This window comes from Hirundo rustica, chromosome 5 (genome assembly GCF_015227805.2).
Source record: "Hirundo rustica isolate bHirRus1 chromosome 5, bHirRus1.pri.v3, whole genome shotgun sequence".
Lineage (NCBI taxonomy): Eukaryota > Metazoa > Chordata > Aves > Passeriformes > Hirundinidae > Hirundo > Hirundo rustica.
Window position 1 is genome coordinate 63,996,179 of NC_053454.1, and position 20,954 is coordinate 64,017,132.

The following is a 20,954-nucleotide window of genomic DNA, read 5'->3' on the forward strand; positions in this document are numbered from 1 at the left end:
ATCCTCTCCTGGTCTGGGGTTTAACCCAGCTTTCAACCAAATTTTAACGGTTATCTCAGAGATCTCACTGGATTTCGGAGCAGTGCTCTCTACTGAGCAAGCGGAACCGAACCTTTTCATTTTCTTCATACCAGCAATGATTTGATTGTCTGAAGAAGATACTGGTAGCAACTTCAAGATTTTGCAGGACCCAATTGCCTTTTCTAACCTTATCATGGCCTCAGCTCCGCTCACGGGCAGACAATTCTGCCTGATTCCAGCAAGAACAGAAAAATAGGTCTGTGCTGTGGTCAGATGAAGTCACACTTGCAGTTTTGTAGAACAAGCTGAAGTTTGAAAAGATTAAGTAATTTATGCTTTCAGAAGTATCAAATAGCGTTCTGTAATAAAACCAACCACAAATATTTAGAGCAACATGAGTGGGCTCTGGATTGAGTTCTTCTGTGAGTTGATATTAGAAGAGAGAACCAATCCCACTGTAACTTACTGGCCAGAATACCGAGACTTGCCAGGAACAGATTACAAGGTCAAATTCCCTTGCTAAGGTTTAGGGTATTAGGAAGCCAATTTAGGCACGTGTTGGGTCTTCAAAATTAGTAGAAGACACAAGTCTAAAATGCAACAAAGCACCAGAATTTCAAAGTTATCCCCTGAACAGTGCAACGTGCTGGGTAGGAACAAACACATCTCGCTCAAAGACTGGTGATCTGTCATTTTCCTGCACTGTTTGTTATTCTTGCTTGTATCACGCTCTGCAGCACAAAAGAACACAACACTGTATGCCCTACACCTATCCATATTTCCTAGAACGTTCCTGGAAACTGACATGCAGCTCACAAGTGCATTTACTCTGAGGAGCGTGTTTGCTCTGCCGTAAGGCTGTACGCTGGTTTGCACACCGGCAGTACTCACTCGGCAATAATCCGACGTAGCCACGTACTCGTAGGATCCCAGCGACAGCTCCGGCCTCTCATAGTGGTCTATCCGTCGGCCCATGTGGTCCAGGTGTTGAAAGAAGAACGGGGGGACTACAAGCCAACACAAGGAACAGGAAAAAAACATTTATCACTGGGGAAAGAGAGGAACAACACGACAAATTCTTTCGGCAGATGTGATATACTCCAAAGCAGTAAGAAATCAAGTGGGTTTCCACTAACAATTTACACAGAGCCGGTCTTACGGTTCCTCAATGAATACATGTTCAGAATGCGTATTTTTCACATTTTTGCCTGTAAAAGCGCACATGTGTGTGAGTGAGGGGAATATCAACCTAGTTTCTTAGTCATTTTTAGTCCTTATCAATGATTTCTTTTAAAGTGCTTTCTGACTAAGACACTGTAGTAATATCAGCATGATTTAAAATGATACTGCAACTTAAATGTCTTTCTTGAAGTGTTCCCAGTGCACCTAAATTTCCCTTTATGAGAATTTAAATTGTTAACAATCGATGAAATTTATTATCTGCTATGCCTGCACAAACATTAGAGCTCCAGGCAGCAGAGTAGCTGGACCCAGTCTGACGAGGTTCACGTTTCAGAGTTGAAAAGATGACTCTATTAGGGAAAGCACCATACCCCTGTGATCCAGCTAAGGCAATCCAGCTCGATACAAATGTCTAGGAAGGCTAGCTCTGGCAAAGATTTGGGATTTCGCCAAGAGCACAAGAACAGTTATGAGTCACATGCAGCACACTTGAACAAATATGGCATGGTATCTTCTGTGAAAACCAACACTTGTCACAGTAAGATTAATAGCTTATTTAACCACTGTACCCACAGTCATGCACAGGATGAAGCTAACATGGGTCTAAATGTTCGCTTCTTGCTGTAAATTTGCACTTCTTAAAGAAATTAATGTTTTCTTTCAGCACAAAAATTGCTTTCCATTACAACACAAACAGCACTGTATTCTATGTTGTCACAAAAGTTTTAAAATAAAGTTGTAACCATATCAGACTGGACTTCATGAGTCAGCATTATTGTTCTTTTTCTTTTTTTCCTTTTTTTTTCAACTGTACTGAACAAATGTTTCCCTCCACTACTCTCAGGAATTGATTTTTTTTTTTTTTTAATTTGTGATATAAGCCTAGTTACTGCATCTCCTTAAACTATTTTTTTATTAAATCAGCAAGTCAAGAAAATAATTTTAGGGGTACGGCTTCTTTTTAGTCTTACGGAATCGCTATGAATCCCAGATGAGAGAAACATTACTTACCATCATTTATACAGTTACAAAATCCACACTGGTACCTCCTGCCACCTTCAATGAACTGCATGAAGGGACACATGTAAGCTTTGCAGCGGTTGCACCGGATAGGGCCGCTCTCCCCATGGTTCACAAGATAAAGAGGTGTCTAGAGAGGAAGAGGTACAGAGAGAGAGCCATGTAAACATGAAACCGAGGCGAGCTACAAAGAGTTAATTCAGATTTAACTCGTTAAAGACCACCTGATTAAGAGATCATTTAGTGTTCAGCACTGACACAAAAAGTGTTAAGCCCCAGAGATCCCCTCAGGGGCTGAATTTACAAGTTCATGAGCTGCATTCTGATGCTTATCAGAAAAAGAATAAGGATTCAGACCAAAACCCCACAACATTTTGCAAGCATTGGAAGTTTAAGGCTCCAGGCTGATTTTCTCCAGCAAAGGGTAGTTTTTACAGCTCACTAAGAAGAATCTGCTGGAGTCAGGTCTTTTGACTTCTCTGCCAGACAAAGCTTTTCCTGAAGAAATCTACTGCTGCTTGTCAATTGCAAAAGGGCATTTGCTGAGAAAGCCCTTCATATTATGTCCTAAATGCTGCCTCCTGCGCTGCCTTGTTACATGCTACACTCCAGTTTAAATTACCAGCTAGAGGGGGAGATTTAGGAGAAATACTAATATTTATTGAAGGAAAGTACATACAGCAAACAAGTACAGTACCTCAAGCACTTGTCTGTTTTAATTACACTGACCATGCCTGCTTACAGCCCCTGCCAAAACCCACAGCTAAGGGAAGACATTTTCCAGATGCCTCTTTCCATAAAAACCGAAAGATTCCTGTGATTATTCTTAAGAGTTAGAAAAGTCATACTTGAAATCACTACAGAAGTGGAAGTTTACACAATTATTTGTGAAACACTAATTTTTATTTTTTTTTTCCCCTTACTCCCTTCATCCCCAGCTGAAAATCTCAAAAGGTAGGAATAAGAAATGTCCAGATTTCGGGCAGAGCAGACCTCTACAAGAAGGAAAATGCTGACAATGCCTTTTTCAATGCTAACACATCACACTAGCAAATTCTATTTTTTTTTCATAATTATTCTGTCTCTTCTTAAGGAATGAGTGCATTCATCTATTATATGCTTTATCTTTTACTGCTACATAAGGATGCATTTTGCCAAGGATTTTCTACATACAAGCAGATTTTTACTACACAGCTTTTAAGTGCTCCCTCTCACTCCACTGAGATATTCTTTTACTTTGAGTTCTTTCCTCTAGGCAAATTGAGTTTAACCCAAATTAACCAGTAATGCCAGCTGGCAAATACCAGGGTCATTCTTCAGACATGAAAGCCCTGGCCATGAAACTTGCTCATCAGTCACAATGGCTTAATAAGATTTAAAAGTTCTGGGGTTTGTTCATTACTTGGCAATTTTATGATTATCATTTTGCTGTATTAGTTTAATGAGACCCGGATCTGGTTTGTAGCTAATATTAGCATAACATCTGACCTGGCAGGGGGAAAAAAACAAGACTGAACCAACTCCTGATGGATTTTTACACATTGATTCACTAACTTTCAACCTTGGTTTGATACATTTAATATTTAGTATTTAACAACCAAGAAAAATTACCCCCCAAAATGTTCACATTTTAATATACCAAAATTAAGACTTTTACATAAAAGGCACAAGCAAGAAAAATTAAAAAATAAATGCCATGAAGTTCAGAACCCAAGTATATAAATTCTTACATACATGTAATAAATTACCTTCTTGAAGACAAAAAAAAGTAAGCGAAAAAAAGAAAAGAAGCCAACTAAAAATTTACACAACAAAAACCAAAGAGTTTGTCTAACAAAGAAATTCTTTTAAAGCAGCCCTACGTATCTCCTCACCAATTTATTAACTGGAATTTTTAGAAAATAAATGGAATTTACATCTTAGTGTTTTCTTTAACACTTTAGAACATTGCATCAATAATTAAAACATTTAATTAAAAAGCTGTCTGCATGGTAACTGCAAAAGAACTCAGACCAAAATCATCCAAAATCCACTTCTTGATGAGAATAATGCAGTTGTGAAGGAAATTTCATCTCCGAATAGCTCCATGTTTCAGTGCATTGCACTGCAGAACCAGACATCCCACCACGCCATCAAGGGAGAGAAATTTCTATTTCTGTGTGTGAACTGCTATTGCACTTCCAAACATCAAAGTAATTTCTGTCAGCATAATACAACTTTAAAAAAAAAGTAGATTTATCAGTTTTAAACTCCCATAGCAGCAGGGGAATGGTGTAAAATTAAAAAAGAGGGTTTTTTTTAATGGGGGAGGGGTTTGCTGGTTTATTTTTTTTTTTTAAGTAAATGCAATACTCCTGTTTATTTTGCCTTTCCACCTACGAAGTATCAGCATTTTCTTTCTCTCTTGCCTCAGAAAGAACCAGGTTTTGCTGGGAGGCACACCATCGTAATTTTAGGCTAAAGCAAAGGAGGATTGGGCAGGAGATGGAAAATGCTGCAAGGGACCTGCACAAACTTTAACTTCTCTGGAACCCTGAAGTCTCACTGAAGTGCAAGCCCTCTGATAAACCATAACTTAACCCCAAATATACCTGCAATAAGAGGAGTTTTATTTTGGAAATATTTCAGCAAGACCATCTCTCAGGAGTCAGAAAAATATCACAAAGCAACAGACAGACATTGGTGGCACAGCTCCAAGATAAAACACATCCCTCAAAATTTCCAAAGGGACTGTAACCTGCATTTTAAAGTCTGAGAAAGCTGAATTTCTATTGCTTGCTATAAAAATGAAGTCCTGACACGCTCCTGAGGGTGATGCCTGCAAACTATCACCATATTCAGATTGCAGGATCTGGACCACAGCTGCAAATTATAAGTGTAGGAGTAAGGACTGTGCTAAAGCTCCAGATCATCATGGCACATCTCTGGGAAGGCACTGTAAAGAGAAAAATCCTAAGTGAGAGATCCTCTGGAGAACAAGAGAGGCATGCAGAGATACTGAAGAAAATGAGGCATTTCTCAGACAACAAAATAAACAGATCAGCGTCTCTATGACACCCTTCCAGTGTAAGCAGTGCTTCTAGAGTTGTTACTGATAGTTACGTTGATGCAAATCGAAATAAATCACTAAAATATTCCTGTGAGAATTTCAAGATATGCTACACAACACAACTTTCTAATGAACAAAGGAGAAGGCTTTGTCCAAGCGCGGCACTACTGCCCAAGGAAAATGTTATGTTTAGTACTGTGAAAAGATGAGGAAAAAAACCTCATCAAAGAGAATTCTGAAATACAGCACTGATGTTTCTGGAAAAAAAAAACTAGGTCATGAACCAAAGTGTCTCCGTTTCCTAGCACTGCTGAAGGGGTTTGTTTTCTTTTATCCTATCACCATAGATTGCTTTTGAGAAAGATTAACCAGTCTACAAATAATCCCTTGGTTTTGAGTTGCTTTACTGAGTCACATTAAAACGTCAAGAAAGCATTTCCCGTTGTGATGTTCCCGCTATCTTTTATCAGAAGCTGTTCCCTCTGAAGGCAGGAGTTATTTTGCCTCTTCTTGGTTTTCAGATGTTGAACATGCTCAGCCTCCTCAGCTGATGACTCAGGCCAGTTTGGACTATCTCCTCTGCAAGGTTCACGGCAGGCTCAACTATTTCCCATAGCACACTTCTTTTCCATTGATTTCCTTGCTTGCTTGCAAGGCTGAAGCATCACCCACATGATGCAGGGCCTCCTGGCTCTAGCCTGGTTTTCACAGACCACATAAAAATGCCAAAAGCACGTTCAAACCTCCTTGTTCAAAGCCCCTCCAGGCCCAGGCTGTACATTCCCCTGCAAAAGAGCACTGCAAAACGCACCATGGCATGGTAGCTGAATTTCAACACTGCACCTGGGATATGATCCAGTGTGCAGGAAAAACAACAGAAGCAACAGAAAACTATTTATCAGATTCTGTGTGTCATGCCTCAGCCTATCCCTGAAATCTTTACTCAGCATTCCCTTTTCAAGGGGAATATTGCAATTAACTGAACAGTCGGCAGTGTGAGGAGTGTAAATACAGACTACACTCTATTCAACAGGAGAGGAAGGATTCATAAAAGTTTGAGGATGGGGGAAAATACATGTAGTAACGATAAAATGCTGATGTAAAAAAACACCAACATTAGTTAGCTTACTTCTTTAAAACCTCTGTATCATACAGGGGACACAAGGAGAGGAAAAATAAGGACCGTGCCCATGCCTCAGAGAGACACCCCAAGTTCAGCTGGTGGGAGTGCCAAGGGTTAACAGGGCAGAGCTCTGCAGGGCTGACTGCTCTTCGGATGCAGGGACAGGCTGCATCTCCAGGCAAGGCCAGCAGCCAGGATTAACTGATGAGAGAAGCAGGAGCATGAAATTGGCTAATCAAGAAATGGTGCTGCACAACACACTAGCACAATGTCTGCCCTTGAAAGCCATCAGGTCTCAGCCAGACCTGCCTCAGCCCAGCAGGAGTGGGAGCTGCTGCAGGGGCACAAACCCAAGGGAAAAGCAGGGGCCAGACAAAACTGCCCCAGGACAGCACTGTGACTGCTGTCAGCACCCCTGAGGGTGATAAGCACAAGCTAAATCACAGGCCAGGGCTGAGCTTCAGAGCTGTACCAATCCACAGCTCCACTTCCCACCTCAGGAGTATCACAGGAGGTCCAGCACCGCAGTCCTTGGCTGAGACTCTTAGGCAAGATCGTTACACTAGCTGTAAAACCACTGAAAAGTAAGACAGGCTAGGTTCATAAAGCTTCTCTACAGAAATGGTAATAGTCATAACAAAGGATTAGCTTTACTGGTCATAATATTCTCACATTAAAATGAAAGTTGAATTTTCAGTGATATGATCTTTGTCCGGCTCACTTTGCAAAACCAAACAGAACTCTTAAAGACACCTCATTCAGGTATGATTTCTGTTTTTCTGAAAATCACTTCAGGAGAGTTCTAGAGGATCTTCAAAATGTCAGATTGAATTTGGGCACAAAATACTGATTTCTGGATCGGCCCAGTCTCTTACTGTATGGTGCTGTATGATTTATCAAGTTAAGTTTATCCTCTTGTAATTTTCTTTAAGATAGCTAAATAAATTATAAATCCAACATCACAGTTTAAAACACAGGCGCAGCCTGTAAAACACAGAGATAATGGGTTACTTGGCACATCTGTTTTAAAAATCCAAGACCATTTAATGCAAACAAAGCTGTGACCATTTCTACATCCCAAGGACAGGCAATAAAACAACACTCCAAACAGTGCTCATGGAACATGCAGCTCTACTTCAATTTAGACATGAATCTAAGTGTGCTATAGACTCTCTCGATATATACACTCTCCTAGATGAAATTCTGTACCAGAATATTATAAATGTTATTCACACCTTCCCAGCAACAACAAAACCAAAACCCCACATTGGATTTCAGATCCGTTTTGGCCTGCTGGGCTCTGTGGACCAATTAGATCTTGGGAATTTTTCCTTTTTGTACACACATATATAGGTGGACAGACAGACTAGTGTCACTATACATAATGTATTTTACCAGCATATGAGAGAAAAGCAATTGCTGACCTGAGATCATGCATGAAAATCTAATGAGTGGAAGGTTTCCTTCCTTCTCAAAAGCAGAGCTGTTTCTCTTTCGTTAGAAGGCATTACTTCGACTTTTTAATCTGACTACTCATGTTTGTGTTCCTGAGAACTTTCACAACAGGAACTGCCTGGCTCCTACTTTTGCACAGCCAAATATATTAAAGAAAGAAACTTTAGTTAGAGGGAAAAAAGCATAGAAATGTTTAGGAGTATTTTAGTTAGAGATAGAAAAAATAGTTCTGCTTATGTGCCGCCTTTCCTGGATAATATTTATTAGTGAACATACCTCTAAGGCCAATTAATTTATTTCCACTGAAATCAGTAAGAACTGGGCATAGTTAAAGCATCACACTGCATTCCCAAGCCAACTAGAGCTAGCCAATTGCCACAGGAGAACTTAGAAAGTACAAGGAGAATTTTTGCTACGTGAACAAAAAGCAGCACTGAACAACTTCACTTCTGTAGCAAGGACATTTGGGATTAGTTTAATGCCCTTTATAAAAAAGTCAAGTCCTTTCTAGGATGGTAGTTTTGAAGGTCAATAGTAAAACTAACTGTTACTTCACAAATAGCACACCAGGTCAGAATGTTCCCACTCTGAACCTCTCTTTAATGAATACTTCAGTACTACAACAGCCCGATGCCTCAAGCAGACCCCTGAACCTTCAAACATTAATAATATTTGTGTGTGACTTGCAACCACCCTCACCTCCCTCTCTTTTATTAGCACAGCTGAGTGTCACAACTGTGAGGAACCAAATTATGGCAGTGTGCTGCTCTGGGTTGGTGTACAGTTAGTTTTCTTCACAGTGCCTGGAACGGGGCTGTGTTTTGGGTATGTGCTGAACAAAGCATGGTAACACAGAGATGCTTCTCCTCTTGCTCAGCAGGGCTCACCAGGGCCAAGGCCTTTCCTGCACTCCACATTGCCACACTGGGGTAACAATGAGAAGACACAGCCGGGAGAGCTGACCCCAGCTGACCACAGGGACCTACAGCCTCACGGGCAGTAAATGAAATGGGGGGAACAAGGAGCAATGGGGACACTTGGAGTGACGGTGTTTGTCTTCCCAAAGTCCCATTACTGTGATGGGGCCCTGCTCTCCTGGGGATGGCTGAACACCTGGCTGCCCATGGGAAGTGTGAACTAACTCCTTGACTTGATTTGTTGGCGTGTGTGATTTTTGCTTTCCCCATTAAACTTTGTCTCAAGGCACGAGTTTCCCAGCTTTTACTCTTCCCATTCCATCCCTGATCCCACCGGTGGGGGAGTGAACTGCCTGGAGCTAAACCACGACATGAGGAAAGCAATCCTGTGAAGGACACAGACCTTCTCTACTGAGGAGATATCTGTGCCTCTGCTAAGCAAGCACACAACTTCTGTGTAATAACACGCTTTACATGGTGGCATCCAAAATACAACATTGCATAATATGCATGGATAAATAAAACATGCAAGAAGAATTCCAGTTTAAAAAGCAAAACACAAACCTTTCCTCTAGAACTTACTCAATACCAGTGTGTTCTGACTCTCTGAAGTTTTCAAAGAATAGATCAGTAGCCCAAGTGATTTTTAACTCGAGTGTCATTTTTGTCGGCAAAACAAATTACCGGTGTTATTGGCCAGTTAATTGAATGGATATAACTATTACTTTTTGCTTCTCTTTTATATGCATTGTTGCTTAATTACATTTTTCTTCTCCCATTACAATTCTGAAGCACAGTCACAGTCTCTGACTTACCAGAAACTAATTACAACATCCTTATAAAGGCTTTTTCTCCGTCTTAATTTTAAATTTGTATAAAATCAGCCAAGAACTCTGATTACAATATAAATTACATAAATGTCACATTTTCAAGTCACTAACCTCATCTCTATCAGAATTACATCCTTACAGTAACAGCAGTGGTGAAGGGACCAACATACTGCAGAAATACTTTAAAGGGTACATTTTAAGACTATTTTTCACTAAAAACACTAAAAACCAAAAGACAGAATAAAGTAAATGAGAAAACTTGCTCCAATTAGAAGAAGCTCTGCTACAAAAGCCATTGCTAAACCTGCCTCTGAATGCTTATTCTAGTTACAGAATGTAGTTACAGGCTAAAAAAAAACCCAAAAAACCCTTTCTCCTTGATGATGAAATCTTGGGAAGCAATCCAATTCCAAATGACTTACTACCAAGTTCAGACTAGCACAGGGCATACTACATTAAGAAAGCCTCATCTAATACAGGACTTATGCACCTCTAAGTTAGGCATTGTGAAACCAAGCTTACAGGCACTGACCTCCAGAGTGCTGGAACACTTTCTGGGTGAAGCACCTGCAGATGCTCAAGAGTTCTGGGCTATCCACACCACGAATGGCAGAGTCTGGCACCTCAGAGGAGCTCAGCCAAACTCCTAGACATTAACCTGCCACTAGTTAGCTGCAAAAATTAAAATACAACAGCTCTGACAGAGCAACAAAGATTGCCCTGCTCCAAGCAGATTTAAAACTGTGAGGCCAAAGTCTCAGTTCTCTCCCAAATGAGAGCACCAACAAGGATGCATTGGAAATGGTTTTGTTTTAATACCTGGAAAATGTGTGTTTAGGCTCACACCAGCACCATATACAGCAACATGTATTAAAGTACATCACATATGCAGGACTCCTACTCCTACCATATTTTAGAACAAACACAACAACCCAAAGACATTGACAAAATCATTCCCTGCTGGATCTTGGAAAATCCAGACAGCAGAACAGAACAGAATAATCCATACAGACAGCAGGACAGAAGTGTCAACAGCAGCTCTTCCAGAACCTTTTCTTCAAAAAATTTCTTTAAAACTTTTATCTTACTAGCATTACGGACAATTTTACTGTCTAACTCTGCTCTTGTGGAAGGATGTCATGACACAGAGATGTCCTGATTTCTGTCAAGTCATGCAGATAAGCATGACCTAGTTGATATAATGTAACCCTTCTGAAGGAAGAACAGTTCAACAGAATCCATCATTAAAAGCTCTTAAATTAGCCAAGCTCTCATACTCTATGCAGTAACAGCCTCCTGTGAAGAAGTAACCAAATAAAAGACAGAAATCAAAGGGTGAAACCCAAATGATGGCTTTTTACGAGGGGTAGGTGTTATCAGCAAGCACCTCTGTTCCTCAGAGCCAGCTTATTAACACAATCCTAACTGGAATCATTTCACCTGGCAGACTAACCATTCCTTACTCCCCACAAACTAAAGTTCTGCACAAGCACATAGCTGCTAATGACCGTGTGTGTGTGTGTATCCAAACACGTGCTTCAAACTACAGCCACAGCCTGCGCTACCAACAGGAAAGCACGGACAGCAGAGCCCAGAGTAGACTGGACCAGCATGAGGACTTCCCCAAAACAAAAACTGCACTGCTAACACTGGATCACACTTTCAGTCATCCACCTCACACGATTTTTAGCTGCTGCCAACCTTGCAACTCCATCCAGGAACCCGTACTATCATCCCTGTAAAAATCACGGCTTTCCAAAAGCCTCAGCCGCGCTGGGCCTCATCAAATGTCACTATTCTGAAAAGGTAAAATGGCTTATAGCTCATGGACACCAGCATTTCTGAGAAGCAATTCCATTCTCTTAACTAGTTAATTAACTGAGGAGAAAATGGAAGCCAAATATTAGATTCCCAGCAATAAATATTTCTAAAGCCAATAAATTTAAACAAATATGCAAGAACATGGTGGAGAACAATTAGACAAAACTACTATGGAACAAAGAAGGCAGCAAATTCAGATATTTAAATATCTAAAGCTAGAGATAATTATTTTGAAATGTTTACGCCGGATTTTACAACATGAATTTTAACTACCTTTTGATAGTATTAATGCTCAATCACGATCACATGGTTTATTCAGGCTCTGGAAATATTCATCCATCTCCAAAACAAATTTATGGAGGGTTTGGTCTAGGATGATAACTGTGAGAGCTAGTTTATTTTTATAGACTGTTGCTAAAGCAGTGGTGGACTAAAAATAAGTTCTGTCAAACAATGATACTGTACTCTCAATCTATAACAAACAAATACTTTCCATAGATCATCCAAATCAGGAGAGTGAAAACGAACTGTTGTTTTTGAGAAACAATAAATATGGACATGGAGAGATAAGACTGTGAAATTTGTAGTGCTTTTAAGACGCTGGCAGAGGAGGGAAGGCATGAATGTTTTAACAGCCTTTGTTTCCAATGATAAATAGTGCACAGGCAATGTTCACTAGTTTATGATTTTTTAGATTGGATGCAGATTTTTTGCGGCAACCTCTGTGTGCCCTCCACAGATTTTCCCCCACTAGCTTTCAGCTTTTCTGAATAAATCCCTTCCACTCGCCCTCCTGAGTCTCAGAGCCTGCATGCCAAGTGCTGCTACCTCACCTGCTCTTGGGGTATCAAACACAGCCATCTTCACCCAGTGGTCCCTACCTATGCCCTTCGCTCTCATGTGTCATTTAACACTTCTGAAGTAAAGCCTCACTTGTGACCTTTTCCTCAGTGTGACCAGTTACTACCTCAATTTTAATTATGGCTTCTCTACAATGCTTTCAACACCCTGCATCTTTACGAGATTACATTTTTCTTTTTTTCTTTTTCACTGCAGGGGCAAACCCTGTTTGTTTGGGGGTTCACTTGGAACACATTACACTTATTCAAAGATCCTTTCATTTACCATCCTTATCTACCAGCATTATGACTTCACTTTCTTACTTTCTCCTACAGAGATAATTAGTATCCTATTCTTCACTCAAAATGGAGATATCTGGCGTACAACTCTTCAAAAGACATTCCCTGTTCAATTTTTTGACAATTTTTCATTCCTGACAATTTTTTCTCAGATCTTAGCTAAAAACACAATTTAAAAATAAACTCACTTTGCATGTTAATATTCCCGCTTCACTTCTGGAGGCAGAACACCAGACCCTATGTGTAGACATTCCACTGGGCCAAAAAGAACCCACAGTGACTAATGAACTTAAATCTGCCTTTCAGACTTTCTGAAATTCCAGATTACCTTTTCGCCTTTGGAAAACTTTCCAACTGAAAGCGTAATAATACTGTCAAGTCACCAGATCCAAATCTTCTAGTTGAAAACTCCCAGGATCTTTTATTTCCACCTCTTCTTGTATCCTTGGTCAAAGGAAGCAAATCCCCAGAACTCAATTTCCAATTGAGTTACTGTCTCCATGAAGGCAATTGAAAGTTTATTTTCTAAAAAAATCCACTACAAGTCATCCACCCAAAGAGTGACTATATTCAATTAAGAAAAAGAGTGAGTTCTGTAAGACTGGGCTCTCCCTTTCATATCCATACCTAAAATTCTGCCCCTGCCAGAAGACTTAGGTATTTCTCTTTTCTCTTACCTAAATTTTGCTGCAGTTATTGTGTGCAACATGCTGTTTATCAAGAAATAAAGAAATTAAGACAGATTTTCACCTTGTAACCCAACAGCACGTGATGAGCTCCACCTGCAGACACTGTTTAAAGGCACTATCTCTAAAACAGGGTGCCTATTCTGAAACAAAGAACTTTCTGAGCCTTGTAGTCACCACTTTCAGGCAGAACACACCACACAAGGAAGTTCAGAAACACAAGCCCCTGAATGTATTTTACCTCTATAAAAAGCCCAGTTCTTTCAAATTAAGTGGCTTTTCAAAATTAAAGTAGTTATAAATCCCATATGGAGGACCATTTTTATTAGGATATCTTAAGAATAAGATCTTATTTTGGCAGCAGCAGCGAAGACAAAGGGCACAGGCAAGCCATGGAAAAAGTGCCTCAGCTAAGACTGCCCAACTCTTCCCACTCTAACACTATCTCCTTAGTTCTTACAGTTTTACCAAGCTGTAATTGTTCTGACTAAAATTTTCCACGCTGGGCTTTTGCCAATTTTGAGAGGCATTTTTCAAGCACCTCAAAAAGAGAGGCCAGGGAAAAACACACTGCTCCTTACAGATTAATGAGCCCCACTGACCCTTCCAACAGCTCAAGAGCACGAACACTTCACAACGGGTGGGTCACCAAGCATCTTCTTGCCAGCCCCAGGAAAACTCCCCTGAACTTGGCCAAGCACAAATGTTTGCACATACTGCAAATTTATGTATGCAGAAGAGATTTTGATTTTAGCAACTCGTTGATCACCCTGTCCAAACACAACGCAGGAGACAAGGAAGCCACGTGTGGGAAACAGAAAGGACTAGAGGCAGACTGAGTGAAAGATGCTCAAACGAAGAGCCAACATTAAAGTGGATTTCCTAAGTGCCACCTGGGCACAGAAACTGGGATCAAGGGTGGTAAAGAGCAAAGGTTGGCTGATAAAGTGAAGGGGTGGAGAACCAACAGCAGGAATTTCTTCTAGGAGAAAATGCAGAGGGGGCAACAAGCCAAGTGCACACGTTTCCCTCAAGAACTGGAATGAAACCCGAAGTTGCTGTCTAGCAGACAAATGGTGAGACTTCCTATCTGTAGAGCCATCAGTAATACCTCCTATTTCCCTGTGGACCAGAGAGAAGATAATTACAATCTACCCTGCTAAAATTATACTCTCAATTCAAACTGCAGAGGTCTGCTGGATTGGAATTTATCCATCCTGATGAAAAGCAACATCTGCTTTTTTCCAACATATATTAAAAAAAAAAAAAAAAACCTACTAAGAATTTATAAGCAATAAAACAAAGTTAAAGAAAAATCAGACTGCAAAACCAAGCATTGAATGTCTTAGCAAATTTAATTAGGCTTTACTGTGTTGCCAGTTTATGAGGAGTTTCTGAAGACACAATCACGTACTACAACTTTGATGAAATCCCTGCTTTTTCCCCATGACACAGCACTCTGGAGTAAATCAACGCAGGGCATGAAAATAAAATGCATTCTGCAGACCTCGTGGAATTTGGAAGCTGAAGAATTTAGAAGCAAAGGAGGACATAGCAGATGAAGACCAAGCAAGACCCACAGATGATGTAGCTAAATGCTAGACTTGAAAAATGGATTTATCTCTGCCACTGAAAGAATCCTCTGGGGGTGCCAGGAAGGCTGACTAGTTGTTTTTAAGACCACAAAATACTGCAGAAAAAATTTGCAGAAGAAGTAGGGATATGTTTTGAATATGGAGGGTCATTAGAGATGGTTATGTGAAAAAAGGTTAGTGCCTTCAAATGAGTGCTAAAAATGGTTGATTGTATTTGTCTTCTTTCTATGACTCAGCTCTCATCCAAGCAGAAAAGCCAATTATCTTCTTGCTCTGTTGTGAAATTAAATTATTTTGTAAAGACCTCCATGGAAAAATGTCTTTCTTCAAATCTAACTCTCCACATTTTAGATTAACCACACAGTTTGTGGTCATCGTCTTTTAATACCTTTGCCTAGAACTACGAAGTTCCAGCAGGGTAAGCAACTGACAAAACTGGCATAAACTAGAGGCAGCTGGGGAAACACCAGTAATCCGGGGGAGTCAGCGCCCCTGTGCCTTTTCCAAATGAAAACTTTTGTCTCTTGAAGTTACACCATGACCCAAGCACACCTCAGTGCTCTGCCACCTCTTTACCTTTGCCCTCCCCACCAAGCCAATCACAGAAGAACAAACGTGCAGTAATTTGGAGACAGAAGGGCAGAGGACTGCCACTCAGTAGGCCCTACCTCGTTTGGTGGAACAGCAGCAAAGGGCTGGATGACAGCTGCCAGGGGGATGCGGGCCTGCTTGGCCATGTCTGCAGTCACTGGGAAGCAGTAGGTCGTACAGCGCACGTAACGGGGGCTGGCGTGGCCTGTGAAACACAACGGAGCACAAGGAATGGCTGGCAGAAGGAACCTGCCCCTCCCAGCACAGAGCAGAAAAATCAGAACAACACAAAGCAACAAGTGCACGTGCTGCATTAAATAAATGCTTGCTTTTCATCCCATGCAGGCTTCTGCCCGTCTTTCCTCGTTATATCCCAGCCCATTGCCCCTCCCTGTGGTCAAATCTTTTCTTCCTAAATTTAAAGCGGAGATTTAAATGTAACAAGAATAAGCCAACAATTACTTGCCAAGAAGAATGTCACTAGAAGTTACTTTGAAACACCCCACCTCTAGGATCTTAGAAGAAAATATGGATGCTATCCCCGTGGACATGTCAACACAGTACATAAAGGAATGAGGCAGACTGAATCCTACTGTTAAGACTGCTCTAATGAGCTAGCTCTGATTCAGAAAACACTGCGTCTGTCATGCTCACATCACCATGCTCACCTACATTGCAAAACACAGGGCGTGGAAGCCACCACCAAGAGGACACTCAACTCAGGCCCCTCAAAGAGAAACTGCTGAGTGCCGAATACAAGAGCACGAAAGAAGTTCGGGAATCGGCTTCCTGATGCTCCCTTGGTAACCAACAAACTGCAGCTCTGCTCAGTTTCTTGAAAGGAATTTCTTGGATCATCAGAACAGCATTATCCATCTCTCAGATAATGCCAAAAAAGTCTTGGTGTTAGTACATTTTGGTTGGTACATTTTATACAGTTTATCTCAGCATTGATAAATTACTGCTGGGCTAAATAACACCATCAGTTTAACCTGTATTAAAATATTGAGCCTGCTGTCAAGAGCAGCATTTGGAAGATTGTACTTCCAGGCTCCAAGCAGGAGCACAGGCAGATAATTGTTTCCTTTGGCCAGCACACATGAGCTAGACAGCCTGCACACTTGCCCCTATCACTTGAATAGAAGTTTGTATCTTAAAAGGTAACAGTGCTAGTCTAGTCTTATTGCTTCTTCTGGTGTCCATCTTTTATACTTCCAGAATAATCCAAAATGGATGTTCAACTTGAAATGTAGTATCTTCAAAAATTTTAAGTTAAAAAGGAAAGTTGTCTCAAATATTCATATTCTTTCAAAGGCCAGGAAGGGTAGAAGAAGTGTTAAGCCAAAGCGTAAGAATTCAACTCCCACTTCCTTCCTCCTCTTTCCCCCCTTTTTTTCTGTTCAAAGGAACTTTGCAATTTCATGTCCAATTTAGAGCAAATATCATTTTCAGACGAGAAATTTGAGAATTCGGTCTTTGCTTTATTTAATTACATTAGATTTCCTCTAGAAGGACTCCCAAAGCAGTAACAAGCACAGTTACCTTGGTCCTGGATCATGCAGTTGGTGGTGACAAGGGGAGGAACCTGTCCTCTTGTGTTTGTGGCATAGACCTGCCCTCCCCTGGCAGCCTTATCATTCTCGATTACTTGAATCTGATGAATAAGAAGCAAGAACAGTATGAGGAAGGTAAGTCATGCATTCAGCTACATTCGTGAACAGGCTAAGATCTACACTAAATAAGAATCTGGTTGAAGCCTAGTTTATAACAATTTACAATATAATGTAATTAAATGTTCATGCAGCTGACTTTGCTGCCCAAATTCCTCTCCCAGACACTGCTCCCTGTTACTTCTGCATGGTCCCTCACTCAGGTTTAAGTCTGACGCTTTTCAGGATATAACCAAAGTTATTCAAAGCTGTATTGTGTTCCACACCAGAAATCACATCACTGATACCATCGGTCCTCCTCTTCCCTCAGCAATCTGGTTTAGAGTGCAGCCAAACAGCTGTGGGAGGCAAGAGGAACAAGACAGGGAATTTCTGAAACTGGCTTTGCCACTGCTGCTGATACCTCATGCAATTGTGTCTTTACACTGCACATGAACCTCTAATAATAGCTAGGGAACTTCAGAAGCCTCTGTTGGAAAGCAAACAGAGAAGAAAAACTAAATTAGTTGCATGGAGTCAACTGATTCACGTCCAAGAGGTATTTCCTAAAACACTGAAAATAGTCTGGGGCTTATAACTTTTTTTTCACCAATAAAAGTTTTGCATCATCAATAAAGTACTGCAATTTAAATATACAAGACATTCCTCAGAGAGCTTGTTAGATCTTCTGCTTGATCACTTTTCCCTGCCTCCTTGGCTTGTATACTTGTAGCTAACTCTTGCATTAGAAGGAAAAAGGTTTTGCTCTAAAAAGGTCCACTGGCTGAAGAAAAGCAAACCACTCTGAGACTTAGCTCTGCAAAGGATCAATGTGTGATGGCATTCTGCAGCTAACTGACTTAAATATATCACTGTTCTTGGAAATAATTGTTGACCAAGTCCAGATGCAAGTCTTCATAGATGTTGTCAGGATGCATATCAACCTCTAACATATGTAAAAGAAATATAAATCAACAATGGCTACAGATAAGAAGTAAATTTATCTGGCAACACTACTGTAATTACATAAAGTAAATATAACAACAGAAATACACATGGTCATACTTATTCCTCATTCTGAATTAGCTTTTTGTCCTTTACAGATGTTGACCCAGATCATGTTTCTTTTAAACATTCGTCCTAATCCTCTCTATAAGGTTTAAACAAACCTTTGAACCTATTTTAACATGGCTGATGGAGTCAAGGCTGTTTATGCTGTGTGCATAATTGAAACAAGACATCACCCCATGTTTTCATGCCAGACATCCTTCTCCTCCTGCTCTTTTTTAAAAAAAATTAGACAAGATCATTTTGTCCCTCAAATGTAAAAAGCATTTCACTGAAACACTAGGAATGATTGACTTAAGGGCATTTGTTATTCATACAGACACTTGATTCAGGGACTTTTTTACACAACACTTTTTAGTTAAAAATTGCCTTTCAAAATTCAACTGCAGTTGTTACATTAACCCCTAAGGGATTATCAACAAGTGTTTTTCCAAAGTTACTGGGGGAGGTTGCATCAAATTTGTCACTGGTAAAAATTATCTTTTCTAGAAGGACAAAAGAATACCCCAATTTAAAGAAGCAAGACAGTTTCACACTAGACAGCATGACACTTTTGCAAAAATGTTTTTCCTGTATAGCAAACTTGCCTCAGCAAGAAGTGGACGATTCCTTCACCTAGACTAGCCTGCTGTGCGGTTATGAAAACATTTTTTTAAAGTAGAAAGCTCTAGTTTGAAGCTGTTTCAAGAATTCTGACTCTCTGAGGACCTTTTGACCTGTCCAGAAGACTGCTAGAACCACTCTAAGTGTGGGCACCAGAACATTTTCTCTGTGAGTTTAGTTTTTTATTTCCAGTAAAGAAGTTAAATGCTGCCTGCGTCTAACCTTTCCTTTACATACCAATTAGACTCCTTCGTTTCAGAAAGATGGATGCAACCATAACCTCGTTTTCTCTAGCACCACTCTAAGAAAAGACACCGTCCCACCAGTGCATGTTCAACAGCTGAGCCTCTTCAGCCTGCATGAAGCTTAAGCATCAGGTACTTTCCAGGCTACTGAAACCTTTACAAGGCTGCAGCAAAAGGAAGGTTGGCAAATAACTCTAATTGCCCGAGAAACTCTTGAAATGAAAAGGCCAAGTGGCTTCTGCGCATGTGACTTCTCAGCATCACCAGGACTGCACTTCCAGAGTTCATGTACCTGTACTTCGTACAAATCCTACTTCTCCTATCTGTTACTGAGTTCAAGCCTTCAAACTTTTCAGAGTGAAAAGGAAAGGTGATAAGCTGCAGTGAACACAATAGTTCCTCAGTACTGGTCACTCTCTCATTACGAATCCTATTGAGAATTCCTAGTGAAGAATTTCCTGTAAAGCATTTGGGACATACTTACGTATGAGTGTCCCATGTTAGATAAAGTTATAAAACATCTTAAGTATGCTAATTTCAAACTAATTTCGTGCTCTAATTGATCCAAAACTGACAGCACAGAGTACAAAATTGCATTAATTAGAAACTGCAAGAACTAGAATATATGTTGAGAACCAAGCCATGTAAATGCCAATGTATGTTATGAAAAACCTCACCTAAATGAACACAGTGATAGCATTATCATCTCTTTATCTCAAATGCAGCAGAAAGCTACATTTATAAAACAGAGCCACATTACTTACTGGGCTTGGAATAGAGTCAGGATCAAGCTTTTTCTGCGGTGGGCCTGAGAGCTGTGCTGGACCACCAGGGAAAGCACCAGGATATGACAGTTGAGATGCTGCCATCTGAGGACCATAGTTTGCTGCAGAGTTACAAATGACCATTCATTTAAAGTATTTAAGTTCCATTAGCAATGCTTAGCATCAGCTTCTGCCATGCAATTAATTCTTACTCAGCAAAATGCAACTCCTCCTTCCCCTCTGTTTTCAGCAACTAAAAGAAATTGATTTCTGTGGCTCAGTCTGGCTTTAGTTTGTGATTTTAAAAAGTAAGAACAACACCAGATGTGATAACTTTGGCTCCCAAGTTTTCAGGTTTATGTCAAGTAGGACGGTTAGTAGAGATTACCACAGCTACTCCCGCCAGGCCACTACCTCAGTGAGAATCTCCTCACCAACATCAGTCAATACAAACTGATATCATTAGCTGGCTTCTTGTATTCAGTTACAATCCATTACTGCAATAGCAACACATTTTTGAAAGCTGCTTATGTCAGTTCTACAAGACAGAAAGCAGCCTATACCTTTACAGAGTGTAAGGAAAACCCCTTCCCATAGCATGTTGTGCCTTCACCAATTACTAACCATTAATTCTGTCTCTGATCCAAATTAATCTCCTTTTTCTTGTTACAGTCTCAACAGTGAGCAAAAGCAGAGCCTGTCTCAAGTGTTACTGCCTGACAATGCACATCTTTCCCCTCTACAGAAAGGGAATTCCTATTTTATCCTTTCCAGTCAGCTGAAGGTTCAGCCATGAATGGACATAGTTCCAGCAGTGACTGTGCCTGCACACTTTGTTTTCAATCACATAACAAACCTTCCCTACCTTGCTGAGGATGATATCCAGGCCCTGGAGGCTGTCCTGGAAGGTGCTGCAAGTTAGGATTTGGAGGGGCAGGTCCAGGGATTCCACCCTGCCTGGCCATAGGAGGCAATGCTGGCAGAGCACAAAGGCCATCTACACTGTTTGCTGGTGGAGGAGGCAGTTGTGCTGCAGGTGGCAAACTCATCTGCTGCTGGGCTGGGGGCAGCAGCTGCAGGCCCTGGAAAGCTGCCGGATGCCCGGGAGACACGCAAGAGCTCGGAGCAGTGCCAGGACCTGAGCGAGAAATCATGTCGGGTGAGTGAGAAATGATAACCTACCAAACCTATGGCAA

At 40.7% G+C, this 20,954-nt stretch overlaps 1 protein-coding gene across 3 annotated transcripts in view; it reads right to left on the bottom strand.

Annotated features, from left to right (window-relative positions):
• SEC24D (SEC24 homolog D, COPII coat complex component) overlaps positions 1-20,954 on the bottom strand; it is a 41,557-nt gene that overhangs the window by 13,576 nt on the left and 7,027 nt on the right. For all 3 annotated transcript variants that reach the window (XM_040064640.2, XM_040064641.2, XM_040064642.2), the window contains exons 5-10: positions 20,624-20,896; positions 19,759-19,880; positions 16,972-17,083; positions 15,507-15,634; positions 2,215-2,353; positions 913-1,028 (exon numbers count right to left, since the gene is read on the bottom strand). In XM_040064640.2, coding sequence (XP_039920574.1) covers positions 913-1,028; positions 2,215-2,353; positions 15,507-15,634; positions 16,972-17,083; positions 19,759-19,880; positions 20,624-20,896 — 890 coding nt within the window. The remainder of the gene's footprint in view (positions 1-912; positions 1,029-2,214; positions 2,354-15,506; positions 15,635-16,971; positions 17,084-19,758; positions 19,881-20,623; positions 20,897-20,954) is intronic.